The sequence below is a fragment of the Hydra viridissima genome, unplaced genomic scaffold, assembly GCF_058129835.1.
Source record: "Hydra viridissima isolate aposymbiotic clone 2 unplaced genomic scaffold, HvirCarnegie_v1 scaffold_1, whole genome shotgun sequence".
NCBI lineage: Eukaryota > Metazoa > Cnidaria > Hydrozoa > Anthoathecata > Hydridae > Hydra > Hydra viridissima.
In genome coordinates this window covers 12,123,570-12,144,453 of record NW_028324300.1, presented here as the reverse complement: position 1 = coordinate 12,144,453, position 20,884 = coordinate 12,123,570, and the positions used below count along the sequence as shown (strand labels likewise).

Here is a 20,884-nt window from a genome sequence, read left to right as displayed (position 1 = left end):
GATGATGATGATGATGATGATGATGATGATGATGATGATGATGATGATGATGATGTTAGAGATTATTTTGGCAAATAAAATTTAATCGTTATCTTCAGGTGATCTTATATCTTACGGTATCAGCCTTTGGAGCCCTTTGTAAGTCTATTTTAGTGCTTTACATACTTTTAAAGTCATTATTAATAACAAAAAGAGTAAGAAATTGGTTTAATTAACTTTTATTTTGGGTTTTTACTCCGAAGAAAACTAAAACGTCCCACCGAATAGGAAATTACATGTTTAAAACTTTCAAAATATCTTATTTAAAGCAAAGTTTTTATTTTTCAATTTCTTCTCATTAATTTTTTTGAACATTTTTGACATATATATTTTTTTGGCCCATACGCCATTATTTATAAAAAAACCTAGCTTTTTAAAAACGCTCATTCTTTAAAAAAATCTAACTTTAAAACGCTCATATTTTTTCTTTAGACAAAAGTTTAGCTTTTTCCTTGCTTAGTTTTTTAAAATAGCTGGCTTTTTTATAAAAACCCTATTGTCTTCTTATGAAAATTCCATAAAAAAAAAAGCTTTACCTTGCATACCTTATCTTATTTGTTTCAAGACGCATGCGCAGAATTGCTATTCAGTTAAAACCATTAAAATTATTTATAACAAGTTTTAAATTAAAAATAAATTAATTAAAATTAAAATTAAAATTAAATTAAATTAAAATTATGCATGAAAAAAACTTGCCTCACCTAAAGCCTTGTTTTTTTAAACGCAAAAGAATTCTATTTTAAAAAATTTCAGAAAATTCGATTTACATCTTAAAAGTAGTGATCGACCGAAACCGAAATTTGAGCCGAAACCGAAAGTACCGAAATTTCGGTTCAGTAAAGTCGTAGCCGAAGCCGAAATTGAAATTTCGGCCAAAATTTCGGCCGAAGCCGAAACCGAAACAGCCGAAATTTGAAAAAAAAAAGTTAAAAATCCCTGAACCTTTTATGATCACCGAATTAAAGCAAAAAAAACTATTTTACGTATATCTAAGCAATCACCATGTAACATAATTTGATAAAAACTATAATATGTCAAAAAAAAAAAGTAGAATATGTCAAGACATTTTAATAATTAAAGTTAACAATTGAAATATTTTCTCTACAGAATAAAATTTTTTCCATGTTTTCTGGCAAAAGTCTGTTTCTTTCATTTGAAAGAATGTCTCCAGCAGTTGAAAACAACCTTTCAACTTCGGTAGATGTTGGTGGAGGTGTAAGGAATCTCTTTGCCATTTTTGCCAAACCAAAGTTTGCTTTTAATGTTGTTTTTTCTTCATACTCTTTCCAAAACTCTAAACAGCATGAAGATGTTGGGCTTTCTAAGTACTCGTTTAAAACTTCCTTTGCTAATTTGGAAGTTGGATTTTTGGACCTTGTATTTTGTGACTGTGCAATTATATTTTGCATCATTGAAGAAAACCCAGTGTTCTCAATAGACTTAGTTTTCATCACAGGAGTAGTTTCATTTTGGCTCAAAATGGAACTGTCTAATTCCAAAAGAACTTGTTTTTTTGCAGCTTGAAAGGCTTCTTGGGATCTAAAGAAGTGGTGCTTGTATCTGGGATCAAGAAGTGTTGCTATTGCAAAATGATCAATGGTTTCTAAATCAAAAAAACGTGCCTCCATTGCTTTCTTTAAAGCATTTTTCATGCCAATCACTTCTTCGTCATCAGAGGGAACTTCGAATGATTTCAGGATAGTTGTAACAATTGGAATACATGCACTGATGCAAGCATCCTTTCCAGAGAGCAATTTGGTGGCTTCTTCGAAAATCGCTAAAATGTGTACCAGCTTTTCACACAGGTTCCAATCCTGTACAGTGAACTCAATGCCGCTGGAAGGACGGATTAGCAGCGTGGTAGCAATTGCTGATTTCAAGTACAGAATTCTTTTAAGCATGTAATATGTTGAATTCCAGCGTGTTGGGACATCATTTTTGAGTCCGAGCCTGTCAAAATTGTTCATTTGAACCTCTTGTTGTTTGTAAAGCTCAGCAAAGAAGGAATTTGAAAAAGAAGCATGAGTGCAAAGCTTTCGACATTTTTCTATCAAGTTTACAGCACTCTGGAGTGAAAAAAGTTCTTTTTTAATCACTAGTTGAAGTGAATAATTTAGACACCCAGCAGACTTGTAAACACACTGTGGTTCTTTGAAAGCTGCTTTTATATTTGCAGCATTGTCACTTAAGCAGAATGCGATCTTGTCCTTTAGCTCCCACTCTTTCACAACATTCTCAAGTCTTTGAAAAATATTTTAAGCAGTATGTTTTTCATCAAACTTGGAACATGACAGGCAGAATTTGATCCGCTCCCATTTGTCTGAAATGAAGTGTGCCATCATGTCCAAGTACTTATGATGAAAGGATGACCAAGCGTCCAGAGAGATGGAGATAGTTTCAGCATTTTTTTCGTTAAGCATAACTTTCGTTGCAAGCCTAATCTTTTCATAGGCTGGATTGAGCATGCTTCGGTAGTATTTCTCACTTCCAATGTCAAAGTGTGGTGTAAAAAGTGCATGATGGCGTAAAAATCCCGGATTATTCACAATTGACCAAGGCTGTAAGTCGAGGATAATCATTTCAAATATAGATCTATGAAACTTAAGACCTTCTTCGGAATTTGAATCAATTTTTGAGATATTGTCAACCCAGCCAGGCATTGTAAATTGCAGCATTTCAGTCCTCTGGCGTTTTGATCTGATGTCAAATAAAGTTATTGTTCTTTTTTTAATTGTAAGAGGCTCAAGCTGATCTGAAGTTGGTATATTTTCAGGATTGTCGGTAGTTGTGAGTATTGCTTTTTCAGTTAGGAGATTTTTTAGAGTAAGCTGTGGATGCCGACTTCTTAAATGTGATGAAAGTCCGCTAAGTGATTGAAGTTTTGGATTGTGGGATCCACGAGATATTTTCAAATTGCAGATATTGCAAGTTGCGTATTTGGAATCACTGGCTGTTACGGTAAAATGATTCCACAAATAGCTTTTCTTTCGATTATTTTCCATTGTAAAATTTAGCACTGAGAAACTTTGATTAAATTATTGATTTTGGTTACTTAACTTAAATGTTAACTTATTTAAAGAATGATTTGAGAATAGTAACTTGAATCAATTATGTAACGTGACTTCAATTAAAATTTCTACAATTGTTATAATTAAAAATTGATTTACTAACAAACGATTAAAATTAGGAAATCGTCATGATCCCACTCTAAATTAAAAAAAAGTTATCTAGACTTTAAAAAAAATCTTATAAAAGTTTCGGTTCATTTCGGTTGTGGTTTGAACCGAAATTTCGGCCGAAACAGGAAAAGTAAAAAATTGCTGTCGCAGAAATTTCGGTTTCGGCTTCGGCCGAAACTTCGTCCGAAATATCGGCCGAAGCCGAAAGTTTCCGTTCACTACTTAAAAGATTTTAAGTTGGTTATCACTCGTTATTTCCTTCGTTAAAAATAAAAAAACCAATCGTTGATGCTAAAATTCCGAAATTTTTAATTAAAGATTCTCAGATTTTTGAGAAAAGTCCGAAGTTTTTGAGTGTCAAAACTATAACAAAGTTCAACTTTTTCCAAAAAGCCCAAATTTGGAATTCGGAAATAGTCGAGATTTTTCAATATTAAAACTCTTTAAAAATCCTTTTAAAAGTTGCTTAAATTACTAATTTCTATTTTCTCACTCGGATTTTTACAAATAAAAATTAAATCAAACAACAAAACTTTATCAGTTTTTTTCTGTTCCGCATTAATCAATCACTAAGTTCTGTTACAAAATTAAGCAGTATTTACGAAGAATAATTTGTGTGATCATTATGCGAGCTTCTTTGTTGTTAACTTAGTATAAAGCAACATTAGGTAAAAAAATATTTTCATATGTTCTTCTCTTGGATAGGCGTTAAACGCTTTCATTCGAGCTCTTTATTCTTCTAGTAAAAGAAATCTTTGTTGCCACCAGATGGTTGGCTTGATTTTTTTTTTTTTTTTACAGTTCTTGACGAAATACAACTGTCTCAAAACAATCTTATTGCAACTGGAAAAGTCATGTATAAAGAGTTTGTGGTATCTTTTGAGTTAAAGTTATTTTCATTTTACTATGACTCTACTTCAAACAGTGTAATTCACTTTACTATCGGAGGTAATGGTAATAACTATGGAGATAGGAATCCTGGTGTTTGGGTGAATAATGATAAACTTCGAATTTATTCCAGTTTAAATGGAAATCCAAAACATGACCCTATCGTACCAAATGTTAACCTGTTGATTGATGAATGGACTTCGATTAAAATATCACAGACATTGGTTGACAAAACAACCTATCAGTTCAATGTATTTGTAAATGACTTAAATACTAACACAGTTAATAACAGTGATGCAAGAGAGTTCACTAATATTTTAGTTTACGCTGCAGATCCATGGTCCCGAGTTCATAATGGGTTGATAAGAAATTTACATGTTATTGGTTTGGATGATGTCGGTAACTTAATTGTTTTATAAAAAAAGTTCGTTTTTTAAAGAAAAAAAAAACAAAATAAAAAGTACTTTTTAATTAATAAAATTACTTTAGTGTAAATGGTTTGCATTACTTTTAGTTTACTCGCCAACAATTGACACTATCTCATTTTATAAAGATGTAAAAAATAATGTAACCCTGTCCTTATCAGACGTAGTTAGAATTCCTGCAAGAGAAGTTTTCGGAGGTGCGTTATATGCAATTAGGATACCGTAATATACTACCTATAATAGATTATTTATAATGATTATAATATAATAGCTTTTAAACAACAACTGCTATATAATAATTATACTATAAAAGTAATAGTATATTTTTGTTAATAGCATAAGCATGTTATATTTATTATTAAGTCTGCCTGAAGTTCTGTCAGTTTTTGGAAAAAGACAAAATACAAATTTACTTTAACGTTAATAAACTTGATTAGAAAATTAAATTGTCATTATGGCAAGAAATCACTTATAATAATGGCATTAATCATTACATTTAATAAAATTTCTTGACAGAAATGCTTGTATTTTGTTTTATTCCAAAAACGGACGAAACTTTCCTATAGAACTATTATTTTTAATGATAAGTAATAGTACATAATAATTGTTATTTTATAACTATTATTTGCAGTTATCATATTTTAGTTTTTTACATTATAGCTTAATCGTTTAATTGATTTTTTATGTTTCCTGCTTAAAATCATACGTAAAATAAATTTATAATTAAGTAATTTATTCTTTAACAACTTATATACTTTTAACTTGTTAAACTTAAATTGTAATGAAAATGTTTTAAAAAAAGTTAATTTTTAAACAGGTAACTCTCTGGCTATTTTTAATGATCCACTGGTTAAAGAGTCATATGATGCTGACGCATGCATCTTCAAGTGCTTGCAAAACAACAAATGTTATTCAATCAGTTTTTCGCAAATCGGAAAAGTATGCATCTTGTATGATACAAATATCAGAACAAACGAAAAATATCTTCGTGAGAACGCTGATTGGGACACTTACGTGTTGTAAAATCTCTGCTTAGAGTTTTAGGAGAAAGCATTTATGTCAATTAACCGTGAACCAATGAGTTAATTTGGTTGAATTGATTTGCATTAAGTGACGTTAATAAATAATAGTAATTAGTACTTTTTTCCTTTTTCTATACAAATTGCTAAAGTTTGTTTTTAGCATTCAAAATATCGTTTTGTTTTACTTTAAATTTAAAAAGCGTTTTTGATTTTCGATAAATAACATAAAAGGCTTTTACTTGATAAATAAACCCAATCAATAAATTATCATTATTAGAATTGTGGTGCATAATAATAATTATCATGCACCCCAACTATCATGCACCCAAAGTTCCCTAATTATTAGGGATACCCCTTGATTATCATGTTGCCAAAACAAAACATTAGAAATGAATAGAGGGTATGTGAGAAGGAAATGAGGTGGGTAAGTAATATGAGGAGATGAAGGGAGGAGATGAGAAGAGAAGATGAGAGAATGGAGAGGAGTCTATAAAACAACTTTTTTTTTCTGAAAATTACAGTAACGCGGTAAATTCAAAATGAAAGTCCATTTTTTTCTACAACAATCGATTGTGGCAATTTTAAAATTAAAGTCTGTTTTTAAATAATTTCAATTTTAACTTTTGGAAACAAACATGTCGTGAGAGCATGCTAGAACACTCTACTGATTTAAAAAAACACTGACACTAATAACACATATGAACCTCATAAAATCAATTTGGAATCAGCGACAATTAAAACTGCGGATCAAGCAATAAATAACAATAAGATGAATTTCTTATAAAGTAATTCTTTAGCTTTTCCCTGTAGTTTTATGTGGGCAAAAAAATGTGGGTTGATTTATTGTGAAATTAATCCTTTTTTTTAAGACAGTTATCACATCTTGCTTTCGGAAAAAAGTTCTACAGGTGTTAATATTTGTTGTTAATATTAAGTTTGACATGTAAGTAAAATTACATGTCAAACTTAATATTAACACCAAAAATAGTTATGGATAAATGAATTAAAAACTTACCATCGTATTTCGAAAAGAATTACCAAACCAAGAACGGCGTTGAATAAGATGAATTACTAAAGAAGTAGTATAATTTTTTATGTCAATTATTTTGCTGTTTTCTGAAATCTCTGGTAATCCTTTTGAAGACTTTATCTATATCAAGAAATATGAAGTAAGACTCATTTATTAACAACCAACTTCTTCTTTGTTTGAAGTTGCAAGAGTTATGGAAGACATTTCTTTAATGTACTTTACTTAGAGTCACACGACAATGTAAGTGCATTAACTAACAAAAATAAAATTTTTCTAAAGCTGACTGGCTTTACTCATAGGTTTAATCTTTTATGATTTATTTTAGTTTTTTTTTTAAATAAAAAAGCAACATTGGATTAAAAAAAGAAACAAACAAAAAAAAAAACATGTAAAAGCTAGAGCTTGGCACTTCCGATAAAAGTTCCGATATTCCGTTAGTATCGGACAAAGGAAAACTGAAAAGTAAAAAGTAGTCAAATTTTAAACTCTTTTTTGTCAGTTTTTAACAAATGAATATTGATGTAGACACATGAAAGTTTATTTAAAATATACCTTTAGTTCTAAAATAAATGTATTTAAGTCATTTTTATGGCTCCGAAAGTTACGGTTTTTCTCATTGATGCATGTTAAAAAAGTACCACTGTAAAATGTTATTTTACCCATGATTTTTTTTGTATATTCCGAAATATTTTAAAGTGATAATGGAGCTAAGATGTTCAATTTCTTGTTGGTCAGATTTTTTTCTTTAAAAGATAAATATATTTCAAAAAAATAATAAAATAACTTTTGCAATTTTCATGTAACGTAAGTTAACAAAAACATGATCAAGTTCTGTTTTTTTGAAAATTTAATTTGAAAACTTAAATTTTGTAATATTATATGTGAAAGAATATTAAATCTTATAATTATACATTAATATTTTTGAATAACGATGCTTAGTTAAGGCACATTTTCATTTTGAATTTGTGTAACGTAAGTTAAAACTACATTTATTTCCAAAAGTTTTAGCGCTTTTTTCGTAAAGTTTTTTAACATAAAAAAAAACGATTTTCATCGCAACTCCCAAGGGGTTTGAAAAAAAACAAAAAATTTTTAAAGTTACGGTTGTTTATAAAGACGAAAACTATTTTACATCGCAATTCCCTAAAGGTTTTTTTTTTTTATTCTTTATACGCCAATAAGTTTTGATTAATTAAAAGTTATTCAAGCAAAACTTAGCAAAATTTGCTTTGCATTTTAAAATGGCTAAAAGTTCTAAACAGAGAGTTAAAACTTATCAAGCTGCTTATCGCCAGAGTGATTCCGAACGGAAAAAAAATATGAATGCTGATCACCAAAAAGCTCATCGTCAACGAATAAAACAAGATCCGGAAAAAAAAATGAAAGAAAGAGAAAAAATAAAGGAAAGAGTCCGAAAGTATCGAATCAAAAAGAAAGATTCTGCAAAAACAGTTAATTTTTCTACCATTATGAGTGTTCAAACAAAAGGGAAATTGCTCAAGAAAGTCCAGAAATCATTGCCCAAAGATCCCGCACAACGTTACGAAGTCCTAGCCACATTGCTGAATGGATCATTCAACAAAGAAACTACTCTTCCATTAAATAGCGTGAATAATCCAGCTTTAACTGAAGTAGAAATAAAAGTAAAAAGGTTCTACTGCGAAGATGACATTAGTCGACTGTCTCCAAATGTTAGGGACTTTGTATCAGTAATTGAAAATGGAAAGAAGATTAAGATCCAAGTTCGTCACCTTCTTTTAACCATGAAAGAAGCGTACCAACTTTTTAAACATGATCACTTAGATATCAAGATTGGATTAAGCAGGTTTTGTGAATTACGACCAGTAAACGTTCGATCTATGGCAAATTTGCCTCATAATGTATGCGTTTGTACTTACCACGAAAATATGCGATTTGCTTTGGATTCCTTGGTGAAAGTTGATCGTTTACTGTTGTCTAACATTAAAATTGGGAAAGATATGTCTCAAAATTTTGTTTGTAAGGACTCATTAAATGATTGTTTCTACAACAAATGCAACAAATGCAAAGATTTAAAGTTTTTCCAGCAATTCCTGGCCACCATTGAACCCCTTAACTTTGAAACAAGTTGGTACCAATGGCAGAAACCAAATGAAAAGCGTTACGCTGTAATCGAAAAAGTTAAAAAGTTTGGAAGTGGTAAAGAATTGATTGCTCACATTATGAGTATGAGAGAAAAATTCACAACTCATGCCAATATCAAGGGTAACCAATCTAAATGTTTTAAACTAAGCATTACTAAATCCATGAATCCATCATTGAATGTTGCTACTATTCAGGTTGACTATGCAGAAAATTTTAAGTGTTTTAGTCAGAATGAGCCTCAAGCAGCACACTATGGCCAAAATCAAATTTCTCTTTTAACTGCAGCTATTTGGCAAAAAAATCTTAAAACTTTCACCATTGCATCTGACTCTCTGGATCACACAAAGACCTCCTTAATTGCAAATTTGGATAAGTTATTGGAGTTTATTTCATTTAATACCCAAGAAATTCACATTTTTAGCGATAATGCTACATCGCAGTTTAAAAATAAAGTCGTGATGAGCGCAATAATGCACTTTGAAAAGAAATTTAACAGAATAATATTTTGGCATTTTTTTGCAGCAATGCACGGCAAAGGAGTTGTCGATGGCGTTGGGGCTACTGTAAAACGTTTGGCAACCAACAGAGTAAAGTCTGGAAAAATTTAAATCCAATCAGCTAATGATTTTGTGAATGCTATTCAAGACATAAATGTCAAAGTTCTATATTTGTCAGAGGAAGAAAAGTCAGCGCGAAATTGTGCACTCAAACTATCTCAAATTATCCAGCAAGCCAAAAAAGTGAAAGATATCTCTAAATCCCACTACTTTTATGTCGGTAAGAGCCAGATCATAGCGGAAAAAACTTCACCGTGACGTATTTAGTATTTAAAACAAATAAAAAGATGTAACCATTTTTATTTTAAATTATATTCTTATTCACTTTATATTTTTGTTTTCCTAAAACAAATGGTTTGTAAATGGAATTAAGGGGGCGTCCTTAAAGTATGTCACCCAATATTTGTCAATTTTAACCCCTGCCTCCTGTCACAAACGATCAGATATACATGCACCCCTCTCTCATTAAAAGTATGTCGCATATTTCAGCACACCCCCCCCCCCCCAAAAAAAAAAATAATAATAATAATAACACAAAACAACCAACAGCAAGCAAACCTTTTTTCACGTTATTGAAACTAAATGAAGTTAAATATTTTGATTCCATCCACTTTGGTGTTTTCAAAGTTGTTCGAGCAGTTTTAGCGTCAAAATCTTTTTAAAAGATTTTAATGTACTCTCGCCAGCCGAATAAACAAGAGGGGACGTTTATTAATTCTTTAATTTTTTTCCGAATCCTCGGAGCTTATTAGGACCCCCCCACCCCCACCCCCCCGTTTAATAATTTTGAAGCAATATAAAATATTTTCTTATTTTTTTACTTTGAGAAAAAGTTTCTCTCAATATTAGATGAAAATATGAACAACCAACCAATAAAAATATTTTAAGCTTTTTAAAACTTTGACCTTCCCGTTTTATTAAACGTTATTATTAAAGTTTATTAGATTTTAGAAAAGTTTCCGACCCTCCTGTTTATTAAGACCCCCACCCCCTCCCGTTTATTCAGCAGGGGAGAGTAAATAGTTAGCAGCATTTTAAAAAATTAAGCGGGCACATAAAAATTATAAGCGTAAGTAAAATTTTCGAATAACTGTAACATTTTCTTATTTGAATAACTCAATAAAAATTAATAAAGTTGTCATACCAAATGTAATTTTTTAAGTTGCTCTTGCGCTTCGGAAAATAAGTGTTAACAATTAAAAACTTCATTAATATCTACAAAAAAATCTGTCAGTAGAGAGTCACCAGTTATTGAAAATTACTTTTGTTAATTACTTTGAATGAATGAGTTTTAAACAACTGCCGTTCTTTTGTTACATAACTCTAAAAAATCTATCACGAAATAATAGATATAAAAATTCCACGAAAATAATCGCAAGGTAACGTAAGTGATGTAACGTAAGTTAAAAACCTAGTATCAAGAAAACAAGTATATCTTTCTTTGCCGGTCACTTCTGATAATTTTTTTTTTATCATTGTAATTAGTATTGAATTCTCAACATCTTGTAAAAATTTCTAACACGATCCGGATTAATTGTTCGCAAATATTCGACCTAAAAGTTGCAACACTTTTTTTACCTTGTTTTCTGCGTAACGTAAGTTAAGTGGCATTTTCGGTAATAAATTCGCCCTCTTTTAGCCAGACTCAAAACTTTTTAGCTTGTTTTATTCTTTAGACTGACAGCTTTCATAAAAATCAGCTAAAAATTTAATTTAAAGTTTAAATATGCAAATATTTAATAAAGTTGTTGCGCGTGTAACGTAAGTTAAAAATGGAATTGCCCATATATAAGACATCGGACTATCTAACTGATAATATATCTGATATTCCGATAACTATCGGACTAAGCAAAAAGTATCGGACTATCGGACTAAAAAAATAACTATCTGACTTCGACTATCGGACCCTCCAAAATCCGTCTTTCTAATATTTACATATTTTATTTTTTTTGAAAAAATTCAAATTCAAACATTGTGACGACAACATTCGGATGTATGTATTTGTTCCGCACCATTATGCCATATTCTACATATAGATACAGGCGCGTATCCAAGAATATGTAACTATATGACCAAACTTTATTTTAAATTTCGATAAAAGAGCGATATTTTAATATTTTTTCACAGCATTTATTGATTGAATTAAGCGTCGCACAGTGGAGTATTTATGGTAAAAAGTGGATCAAAATTATTTTATGGCTTTTAACAATTAGATAAACAATTAAAAGCAGTTTGAAATCATAATATAATATTTAAAATAATTGTGCAGGTTTCTTTTTACTCAAAACACACTTTTGCATATAAACCACACAAAAAGAAGTTTAAAAGAAAAGAATTAAAAAAAACAACTAAGCAACAATAAACTGTTAAACTTTAATTAAAATATTAAATGCCTTAAGAGTAAAAATGTTTAAAAAAAGTGATTCAAATACAAACAATTCAAACAAAAGGAAATATACAAATACACATACTATAAAGGTGAAATAAACCCTACTATAAAGGTAAAAACAACATAAAATAAAAAAATATACTTAAAAAACGATAAAAAATAAACATTAGTCTGATTCATTTTCGCTAGATGCCTCCTCTTCATATTGTTGTAGTTCGTTCAATGTTTCTCGTTGCAAGAACTCTAATGCCTCACTGGAAATAGCATTTCTTTTATTCTTGAGCCTCTTTGTGACACTGCTCAACAAAGGATCGGAACTTAACAGAAGTCTGTTTATGATATCCCTATTACAAATTTCTCTTGAAAATTTCCTCGAGAAATTCTGTCTATAATCACGGAAGTGCTTGTTTCAAGCCTCAGCTGCCTCTTCCGATAATTGACCAATAGGCAATATAGCTTGATCAATTATTGTGGCACCATGTCTCAATATTTTGTGCATTGTAGGAGTCATTGGATACCATCCATAAATTTCAACATAAAGTTCTGCTGTCAGTTCTGCAAACTTTTCAAATTTTTTGATATCTATTTTATATCCAATTGACAAGGTTTCCAAAATGATACTACAATTTTTAATAAGTCCAATGTTAACTCCTGTAATGCAGGATGAGGTTTGAGGATCTGAGAAAAATCTTCTTGATGTATTGCCATTATTAGTATTCCCAAAACCTGCAGCTGGAATATCCACCTGCAGCCCCATTTTCTCTTTGAATTTGTTTTGAATGTTTTTTTTTGTTTCAGCTACAATTATTTTATCATCTTGTGTTCTTGCTTTCCATTTTTTTATGGGAATGTGGTATGATAAATGTAGTAAAGATTCGAAAAACCTAATCCTTGTATGCAATATCGATAAACCAAACTTAAGGGCATCTGGATTATCTATGTTTTTTATGGTTAAATTATTAAAGTCTTTTGATGTTAGTCCACATAGTAGATGTCGTGTTGGTTGCAGCATTGCATACTTTTGCATCAACCATTGTAAATGCCACGGTATGCTTTATATGTATAATACCACCTAAAAACTTTGATATTTCAGTTTTTTTTAAGTTTTTTATTTGATCTTCTACATAGCAGATTTCTTCATTTGTTATGTCTTTAGGTGACAATATCTTGTAGAAGAGGGCACAGGGTTTTGCCAAATAATCTTCTGGCTACCAATATGACATATAAGCCGTAGAGGCACAAATGAACTTTGAAAAATGTTAGAGTCACTATCTAAACTATTTTGGAATTTTTGTTTAAATGTTTGCTGCTGTAAGCCATCCCAACCCCATTTTGATAACATTTCTAAATTGCTTCTTTCTTTTTCGTTTAAGGTTTCCAAAACTTCATCTAAATATTCACACAAGCGTCTAGTTGGGTGGTCTAGAATATCTTGTAGTTTAATTTCACAACATGTTTCTGAAACTGTCATTGACTCTTGTGGAGGATAACATTGTTTTTTTGATTCTTTCAAAAGCGAATAACATGGATAAATATTTTTATTAGCTGCATGAGTTATTTCATATTGTCTCCTTGTCATATTGGCTTCCACAAGAATTGATAATGCTTCCGATGGTGTGTGTTTTTTTATAACATTCGTCTGAATGGAATTGAAGTTTTCTCTATATTTGTTTGCCTTTTCCGGTGAGCAGCAAATATCTTTCATTATTCTAGACGCATCACAATGTCCTACATCACGCTGACTCATTTGGGCAGCATAGGTTAGCTGTGCATAAGCTATCCATTTTTGTTTAAAATGAAACTTGAAAGTATTTAAGGAGTTTTTTAGTGAACTTTGTTCATTTTCAGTACATTTTGTAATAATTTTGAGATGATCTTCTAAAAACACAAATTTGTCATCAACTTTTTTCTTTGGGCATTGTTTCATAACATCGTAGGGTTCTTTTCTAGTCATCTCTTTCACCATTGGTTGGGATTCTGAAAAAAAAAAGAAATAAGTTTTTATTCAAAAGACAACGTTTTTGTCGTATTATTTAATCAAAATTAAATTTTGAAAAATGGAAGATTTATGTGGAACATTTTATTTCAAAAATGCTAACTAGAATAACTAATGTTTAAGTTACATAAAAAATCTTTGCTAAATTCGGCTTAATTCATATACGAAAACAATTTTGAATATAGTATTTACAAAAAAAAATCTAACAATTTTAGTCTGGAATATATATTTAAAAAAATCTCACTTTGTTAAGTAAAATGAAGAAGCAATACATTTATTTTGTATGTACATACCTTCTTCTTCAACGTTCATCGTGATTTGTTAAAGGTTTTACAGCATACAAGCTTAAATTATACTTTTAAAATTGTGTTTGACAGGAAGGGTAAAAAACAAATACAATGAGCTCACGTGAAGTCCGAGTTTAAACTTTTTATACCTGGAAGGGGGAGTAGGCAATGCCGTTGTTGCGTTAAAAAAGTTAGTCGTTAAAAAAGTTTATTAAATGTGAAATCTGCGCATGCGCAAAATCGTTAAAACTTTTTTAACGCCTTACGGTGTTGCGTTAAAAAAGTTAGTCGTTAAAAAAGTTTATTAAATGTGAAATCTGCGCATGCGCAAAATCGTTAAAACTTTTTTAACGCCTTACGGCGTTAAAAAAGTTTGCCCGTTAAAAAAGTATTCAAAATGGTACCGTCAACCGGAGTAACTTAAGTCGCCGGGGTGACTTTGTTGACCGGGGTCAATTGTTAATTTTTTTTTAAATTCCTAAAACTTAACAAAGATAACATGTTTTAATTTTCTTAGAGATACCAACAATATATATCGACTATTATATCAACAATTTTGGTATATCAACAGTTTTTGTGAATATAGCACAGTTACTTCGTAGACTACATTGAGTTTATTTTGGCATTTTTTGACACTTCTGATACATTTATTGAACCATTTGAATTCTTAGCCAGTGAAAATGCCGAGGAAATATAAGCGAAAGCGTGGTTCAAGAGCGTATGCAACTTCATACAGTCAAGAAACGTTGTCCAATGCTATAAAAGAATGTTTAACTGGGAGAATAAGCGCGAGAAAGGCTAGTCGACAGTTCGGAATATACGCTTCCCATTTGCTTCAACCGCTGGACGTTGCTGTTTTCCGTCCGCTAAAGATAGAAACGCGCATCAAAGAATCAATACCAAAAAATGTGGAATATTTCCCTTCGATAAAGAAATGGTCATGAAGCGTTTGCCACAGGTTAACAAAGACATTGGAAGAGGTACCGGTAGTACTGTTAAGGAAGTATTCAATGAAGATATAGGTCTATTAGTGAAACATTGTGGACAGGATGGGAAAACAAATCGCACCAGAGGGAAAAAGATCACACCTGGCAAAGCGATAACACCGCAAGATCTGGTGAATAACACAACTCCTGCCACATCAAAGAATAACAATAACACCAAGAATAACAGTAATACCAAGAATAACAAGAAAAGGGCAAGAGTTGAACAAGTGTCATCATCCTCAGATGACGATAATGACCTACTAGAAAATGACTTTTAATGACTTTTGCACAATAACAGGGAGCTAGTTGCAAAATATTTTGTCCATTTAAATGTTCTTTTCATGTTTCTCTAAGTGTTTAAGGACTGATGATTTTTTAAAACTCCAAAAAGTGACCAATGTTACCCCATAGCAGGGGTATTATTGATCAAACATGATAAAAACCTGGGGTAACATTGGTCACTTTTCGGCGTTTAAAAATAAGTATTTGTAATAAAAAAATTTAAAAAATAAATATAGAGGCCTATAGCCAAGACCTATAATGTTATTACCACAAGAGAAAACTGTAAAAAATTAATAAGATTCAGAGATGTTTAAGAAAAACTCCCAAAACTGACCAAAGTTACCCTGGCTAACGATACTCTTTAATTTGTGCAACCCTCAAATCCACAACAGAATATGCTTTGAAATTTTGATTAAGGCATTGGGAGGCATTCTTTTTTTATTTTTGAGCAAAAGCTCTCAAAGAGAGTTTCAATTATTTTTTCCAAATTTTTTTTCCCTGTAATTTTCTAATTCTACAAAGTTATACAATTTTCATGACATTTTCTTTTTCATTTGACCTCCTCATAGTATCAAAGCTTTTAAACTCCTAAATAAATTATATTTCATGAAAAAATAGAACATAGATACTCACTTCTAAAAGAATTATACTATACTAATTATAGTAATATATACAAAATCAAATATTTTTAAATTCTCATATTATAGTTCAGAAATATTAACATTTCACCATGAGCTCCTGTTAAGCTATATCTCTTTGCAGTATATACATTTCCACCTATACTAAAAAGTCTTTCACTCTCCACAGAAGACAATGGGCAGCTTAAATACTTTAAAGCAAGCTTTGCTAATAGTCGCATTTTGGTTTTCTGTGATTTCCACCACAACAAAAGATTGCTTTCTTTGTCAATAAAGTCTTCATTTGAGTAGTGTTGAATTTTGTTTAATAAAGTTTCATTTGAAATTAAAGTTTGTGGTTGACCGATTTATTTAGAATTAAATCCTACAAGTTCTTCGAAGCAATTGTCAAAACCCATTTCTACTATATCTTTCTATTCATTTAGTACTGTACCATTATTTTTATATTCTGAGTCAATATTTTCAATGTCACAAGCTGCAGACGGATCATTTTCAGTAACTGATGTTTTTTATATTTTCATGGGTTTTAATAAGTTGAATGGTTATGTTCTCAGTACTTGTTTTAGCAGCTGAAAAGGTGCTTTCATTTTTGAACATTTATAATTTGAATCTGGGATCAAGAAATATTGACAAGATGATGTTATAGTTATCAGTATATTGTTTGAAACTATTCTCCATTGAATTAGTTGTCATCAATTAAAGCTTTATTAATGAAATGTTTCAAAAACTGTATCTGTGGTATAATATCTGAGACAATAGAATTTCTTTCACTCAAGCGAACTCATGTTTTGTGGAAATCTTTTAGCAAAACACAAAACTGTCCAATAATCATCCATTTGTTTGCATTTAATAAAGGAAGCTTACCATTTTCAAGTGCATACATGGTTAGAGGTTTCCTTTGTTTATAAATTAGTTCTAACATATGACAGGTACTATTCCACCTTGTTAGAACATTTTGAATAAGTTTGTGCTTAGGAACATTATTTGCTTCTTGAAGAGCTTTAAGTTTAGGGCAGGCTTGGGAAGAATGGCTGAAATGCCCAACAATTGAATAGCAGTTTGCAATGACATTCTTGACAACTGTTTGTTCAAAATTACACTCATTAATTACTAGTTACAGTGTGTGTAAAAACAAGGCGTACTATCATATGGGCTATCTTTAATAGCCTTAACAGTATTTGCACCAGTATCTCCAGCTATTAAATGAATTTTTGAAGGTGATATTTTAAATACAGGATAATATCTTCAATCAACTCAGCAATATTTGCTGCTGTATGCCTCTCAGGAAATAGAGCTATTCTAAGTACAAGTTTTCTGATTAAATGTATTGCCTAAACAATGACCTGTCAGGCTCATGAAGCTTTCATTTGAACTACTGGTCCATATATCAGTAGTAAAGCTTATAAATTCAGCAACTGAGTAAACATGGACAGCCATTTTTAATATAAAGTGTACACTAATTTTTATTATTTTACATACCCTAATGAAACAATGCAACTTTTTTAACGTCTAATTTCATTCCCTAACGAACGCTTCTTTGACCATACAACGGTGTTGCAGAACGCTTTGCAGAACTATTTATTAACTTTTTTAACGACTAACTTTTTTAACGCAACAACGGTGTTGCGTTAAAAAAGTTAGTCGTTAAAAAAGTTAATAAATAGTTCTGCGCATGCGTGACGCTTGCGCAGTATGGTCAAAGAAGCGTTCGTTAGGGAATGAAATTAGACGTTAAAAAAGTTGCATTGTTTCATTAGGGTATGTAAAATAATAAAAATTAGTGTACACTTTATATTAAAAATGGCTGTCCATGTTTACTCAGTTGCTGAATTTATAAGCTTTACTACTGATATATGGACCAGTAGTTCAAATGAAAGCTTCATGAGCCTGACAGGTCATTGTTTAGGCAATACATTTAATCAGAAAACTTGTACTTAGAATAGCTCTATTTCCTGAGAGGCATACAGCAGCAAATATTGCTGAGTTGATTGAAGATATTATCCTGTATTTAAAATATCACCTTCAAAAATTCATTTAATAGCTGGAGATACTGGTGCAAATACTGTTAAGGCTATTAAAGATAGCCCATATGATAGTACGCCTTGTTTTTACACACACTGTAACTAGTAATTAATGAGTGTAATTTTGAACAAACAGTTGTCAAGAATGTCATTGCAAACTGCTATTCAATTGTTGGGCATTTCAGCCATTCTTCCCAAGCCTGCCCTAAACTTAAAGCTCTTCAAGAAGCAAATAATGTTCCTAAGCACAAACTTATTCAAAATGTTCTAACAAGGTGGAATAGTACCTGTCATATGTTAGAACTAATTTATAAACAAAGGAAACCTCTAACCATGTATGCACTTGAAAATGGTAAGCTTCCTTTATTAAATGCAAACAAATGGATGATTATTGGACAGTTTTGTGTTTTGCTAAAAGATTTCCACAAAACATGAGTTCGCTTGAGTGAAAGAAATTCTATTGTCTCAGATATTATACCACAGATACAGTTTTTGAAACATTTCATTAATAAAGCTTTAATTGATGACAACTAATTCAATGGAGAATAGTTTCAAACAATATACTGATAACTATAACATCATCTTGTCAATATTTCTTGATCCCAGATTCAAATTATAAATGTTCAAAAATGAAAGCACCTTTTCAGCTGCTAAAACAAGTACTGAGAACATAACCATTCAACTTATTAAAACCCATGAAAATATAAAAAACATCAGTTACTGAAAATGATCCGTCTGCAGCTTGTGACATTGAAAATATTGACTCAGAATATAAAAATAATGGTACAGTACTAAATGAATAGAAAGATATAGTAGAAATGGGTTTTGACAATTGCTTCGAAGAACTTGTAGGATTTAATTCTAAATAAATCGGTCAACCACAAACTTTAATTTCAAATGAAACTTTATTAAACAAAATTCAACACTACTCAAATGAAGACTTTATTGACAAAGAAAGCAATCTTTTGTTGTGGTGGAAATCACAGAAAACCAAAATGCGACTATTAGCAAAGCTTGCTTTAAAGTATTTAAGCTGCCCATTGTCTTCTGTGGAGAGTGAAAGACTTTTTAGTATAGGTGGAAATGTATATACTGCAAAGAGATATAGCTTAACAGGAGCTCATGGTGAAATGTTAATATTTCTGAACTATAATATGAGAATTTAAAAATATTTGATTTTGTATATATTACTATAATTAGTATAGTATAATTCTTTTAGAAGTGAGTATCTATGTTCTATTTTTTCATGAAATATAATTTATTTAGGAGTTTAAAAGCTTTGATACTATGAGGAGGTCAAATGAAAAAGAAAATGTCATGAAAATTGTATAACTTTGTAGAATTAGAAAATTACAGGGAAAAAAAATTTGGAAAAAATAATTGAAACTCTCTTTGAGAGCTTTTGCTCAAAAATAAAAAAAGAATGCCTCCCAATGCCTTAATCAAAATTTCAAAGCATATTCTGTTGTGGATTTGAGGGTTGCACAAATTAAAGAGTATCGTTAGCCAGGGTAACTTTGGTCAGTTTTGGGAGTTTTTCTTAAACATCTCTGAATCTTATTAATTTTTTACAGTTTTCTCTTGTGGTAATAACATTATAGGTCTTGGCTATAGGCCTCTATATTTATTTTTTAAATTTTTTTATTACAAATACTTATTTTTAAACGCCGAAAAGTGACCAATGTTACCCCAGGTTTTTATCATGTTTGATCAATAATACCCCTGCTATGGGGTAACATTGGTCACTTTTTGGAGTTTTAAAAAATCATCAGTCCTTAAACACTTAGAGAAACATGAAAAGAACATTTAAATGGACAAAATATTTTGCAACTAGCTCCCTGTTATTGTGCAAAAGTCATTAAAAGTCATTTTCTAGTAGGTCATTATCGTCATCTGAGGATGATGACACTTGTTCAACTCTTGCCCTTTTCTTGTTATTCTTGGTATTACTGTTATTCTTGGTGTTATTGTTATTCTTTGATGTGGCAGGAGTTGTGTTATTCACCAGATCTTGCGGTGTTATCGCTTTGCCAGGTGTGATCTTTTTCCCTCTGGTGCGATTTGTTTTCCCATCCTGTCCACAATGTTTCACTAATAGACCTATATCTTCATTGAATACTTCCTTAACAGTACTACCGGTACCTCTTCCAATGTCTTTGTTAACCTGTGGCAAACGCTTCATGACCATTTCTTTATCGAAGGGAAATATTCCACATTTTTTGGTATTGATTCTTTGATGCGCGTTTCTATCTTTAGCGGACGGAAAACAGCAACGTCCAGCGGTTGAAGCAAATGGGAAGCGTATATTCCGAACTGTCGACTAGCCTTTCTCGCGCTTATTCTCCCAGTTAAACATTCTTTTATAGCATTGGACAACGTTTCTTGACTGTATGAAGTTGCATACGCTCTTGAACCACGCTTTCGCTTATATTTCCTCGGCATTTTCACTGGCTAAGAATTCAAATGGTTCAATAAATGTATCAGAAGTGTCAAAAAATGCCAAAATAAACTCAATGTAGTCTACGAAGTAACTGTGCTATATTCACAAAAACTGTTGATATACCAAAATTGTTGATATAATAGTCGATATATATTGTTGGTATCTCTAAGAAAATTAAAACATGTTATCTTTGTTAAGTTTTAGGAATTTAAAAAAAAATTAACAATTGACCCCGGTCAACAAAGTCACCCCGGCGACTTAAGTTACTCCGGTTGACGGTACCATTTTGAATACTTTTTTAACGGGCAAACTTTTTTAACGCCGTAAGGCGTTAAAAAAGTTTTAACGATTTTGCGCATGCGCAGATTTCACATTTAATAAACTTTTTTAACGACTAACTTTTTTAACGCAACACCGTATTAACCCGGGTTCCTGGGAGCCTAGGCGCCAGGCCCCCAAAAATTAGGGTATCAGTGGGGCCCCCGATTTTTAAAGTTTATATTATTTTTTTTATTATATATGACTTGACCTTCTAAATTAGTTTTATTAATTTCTAAGGAAATAATTTTGATAATTTCTAA

The 20,884-nt window shown here is 31.0% G+C and overlaps 2 protein-coding genes across 2 annotated transcripts in view; one reads left to right on the top strand and one right to left on the bottom strand.

Annotated features, from left to right (window-relative positions):
* Window positions 1-5,682, top strand: part of LOC149893369 (uncharacterized) — a 51,683-nt gene extending 46,001 nt beyond the window's left edge. The window contains exons 10-13 of the mRNA XM_090098480.1: window positions 99-138; window positions 4,020-4,505; window positions 4,621-4,728; window positions 5,349-5,682. Of these exons, the coding sequence (XP_089954606.1) occupies window positions 99-138; window positions 4,020-4,505; window positions 4,621-4,728; window positions 5,349-5,554 (840 nt within the window). The 3' untranslated portion in view covers window positions 5,555-5,682. The remainder of the gene's footprint in view (window positions 1-98; window positions 139-4,019; window positions 4,506-4,620; window positions 4,729-5,348) is intronic.
* A 5,520-nt stretch (window positions 5,683-11,202) lies between these two features.
* Window positions 11,203-14,120, bottom strand: LOC149893368 (uncharacterized). Its single transcript, XM_090072172.1, has 2 exons — window positions 13,943-14,120; window positions 11,203-13,630 (listed from the first exon to the last, which is right to left on the bottom strand). The coding sequence occupies exons 1-2, from the start codon at window positions 13,959-13,961 to the stop codon at window positions 12,798-12,800; spliced, it is 852 nt and encodes a 283-aa protein (XP_089928298.1). The 5' UTR covers window positions 13,962-14,120; the 3' UTR covers window positions 11,203-12,797.
* Window positions 14,121-20,884: the final 6,764 nt, after the last annotated feature.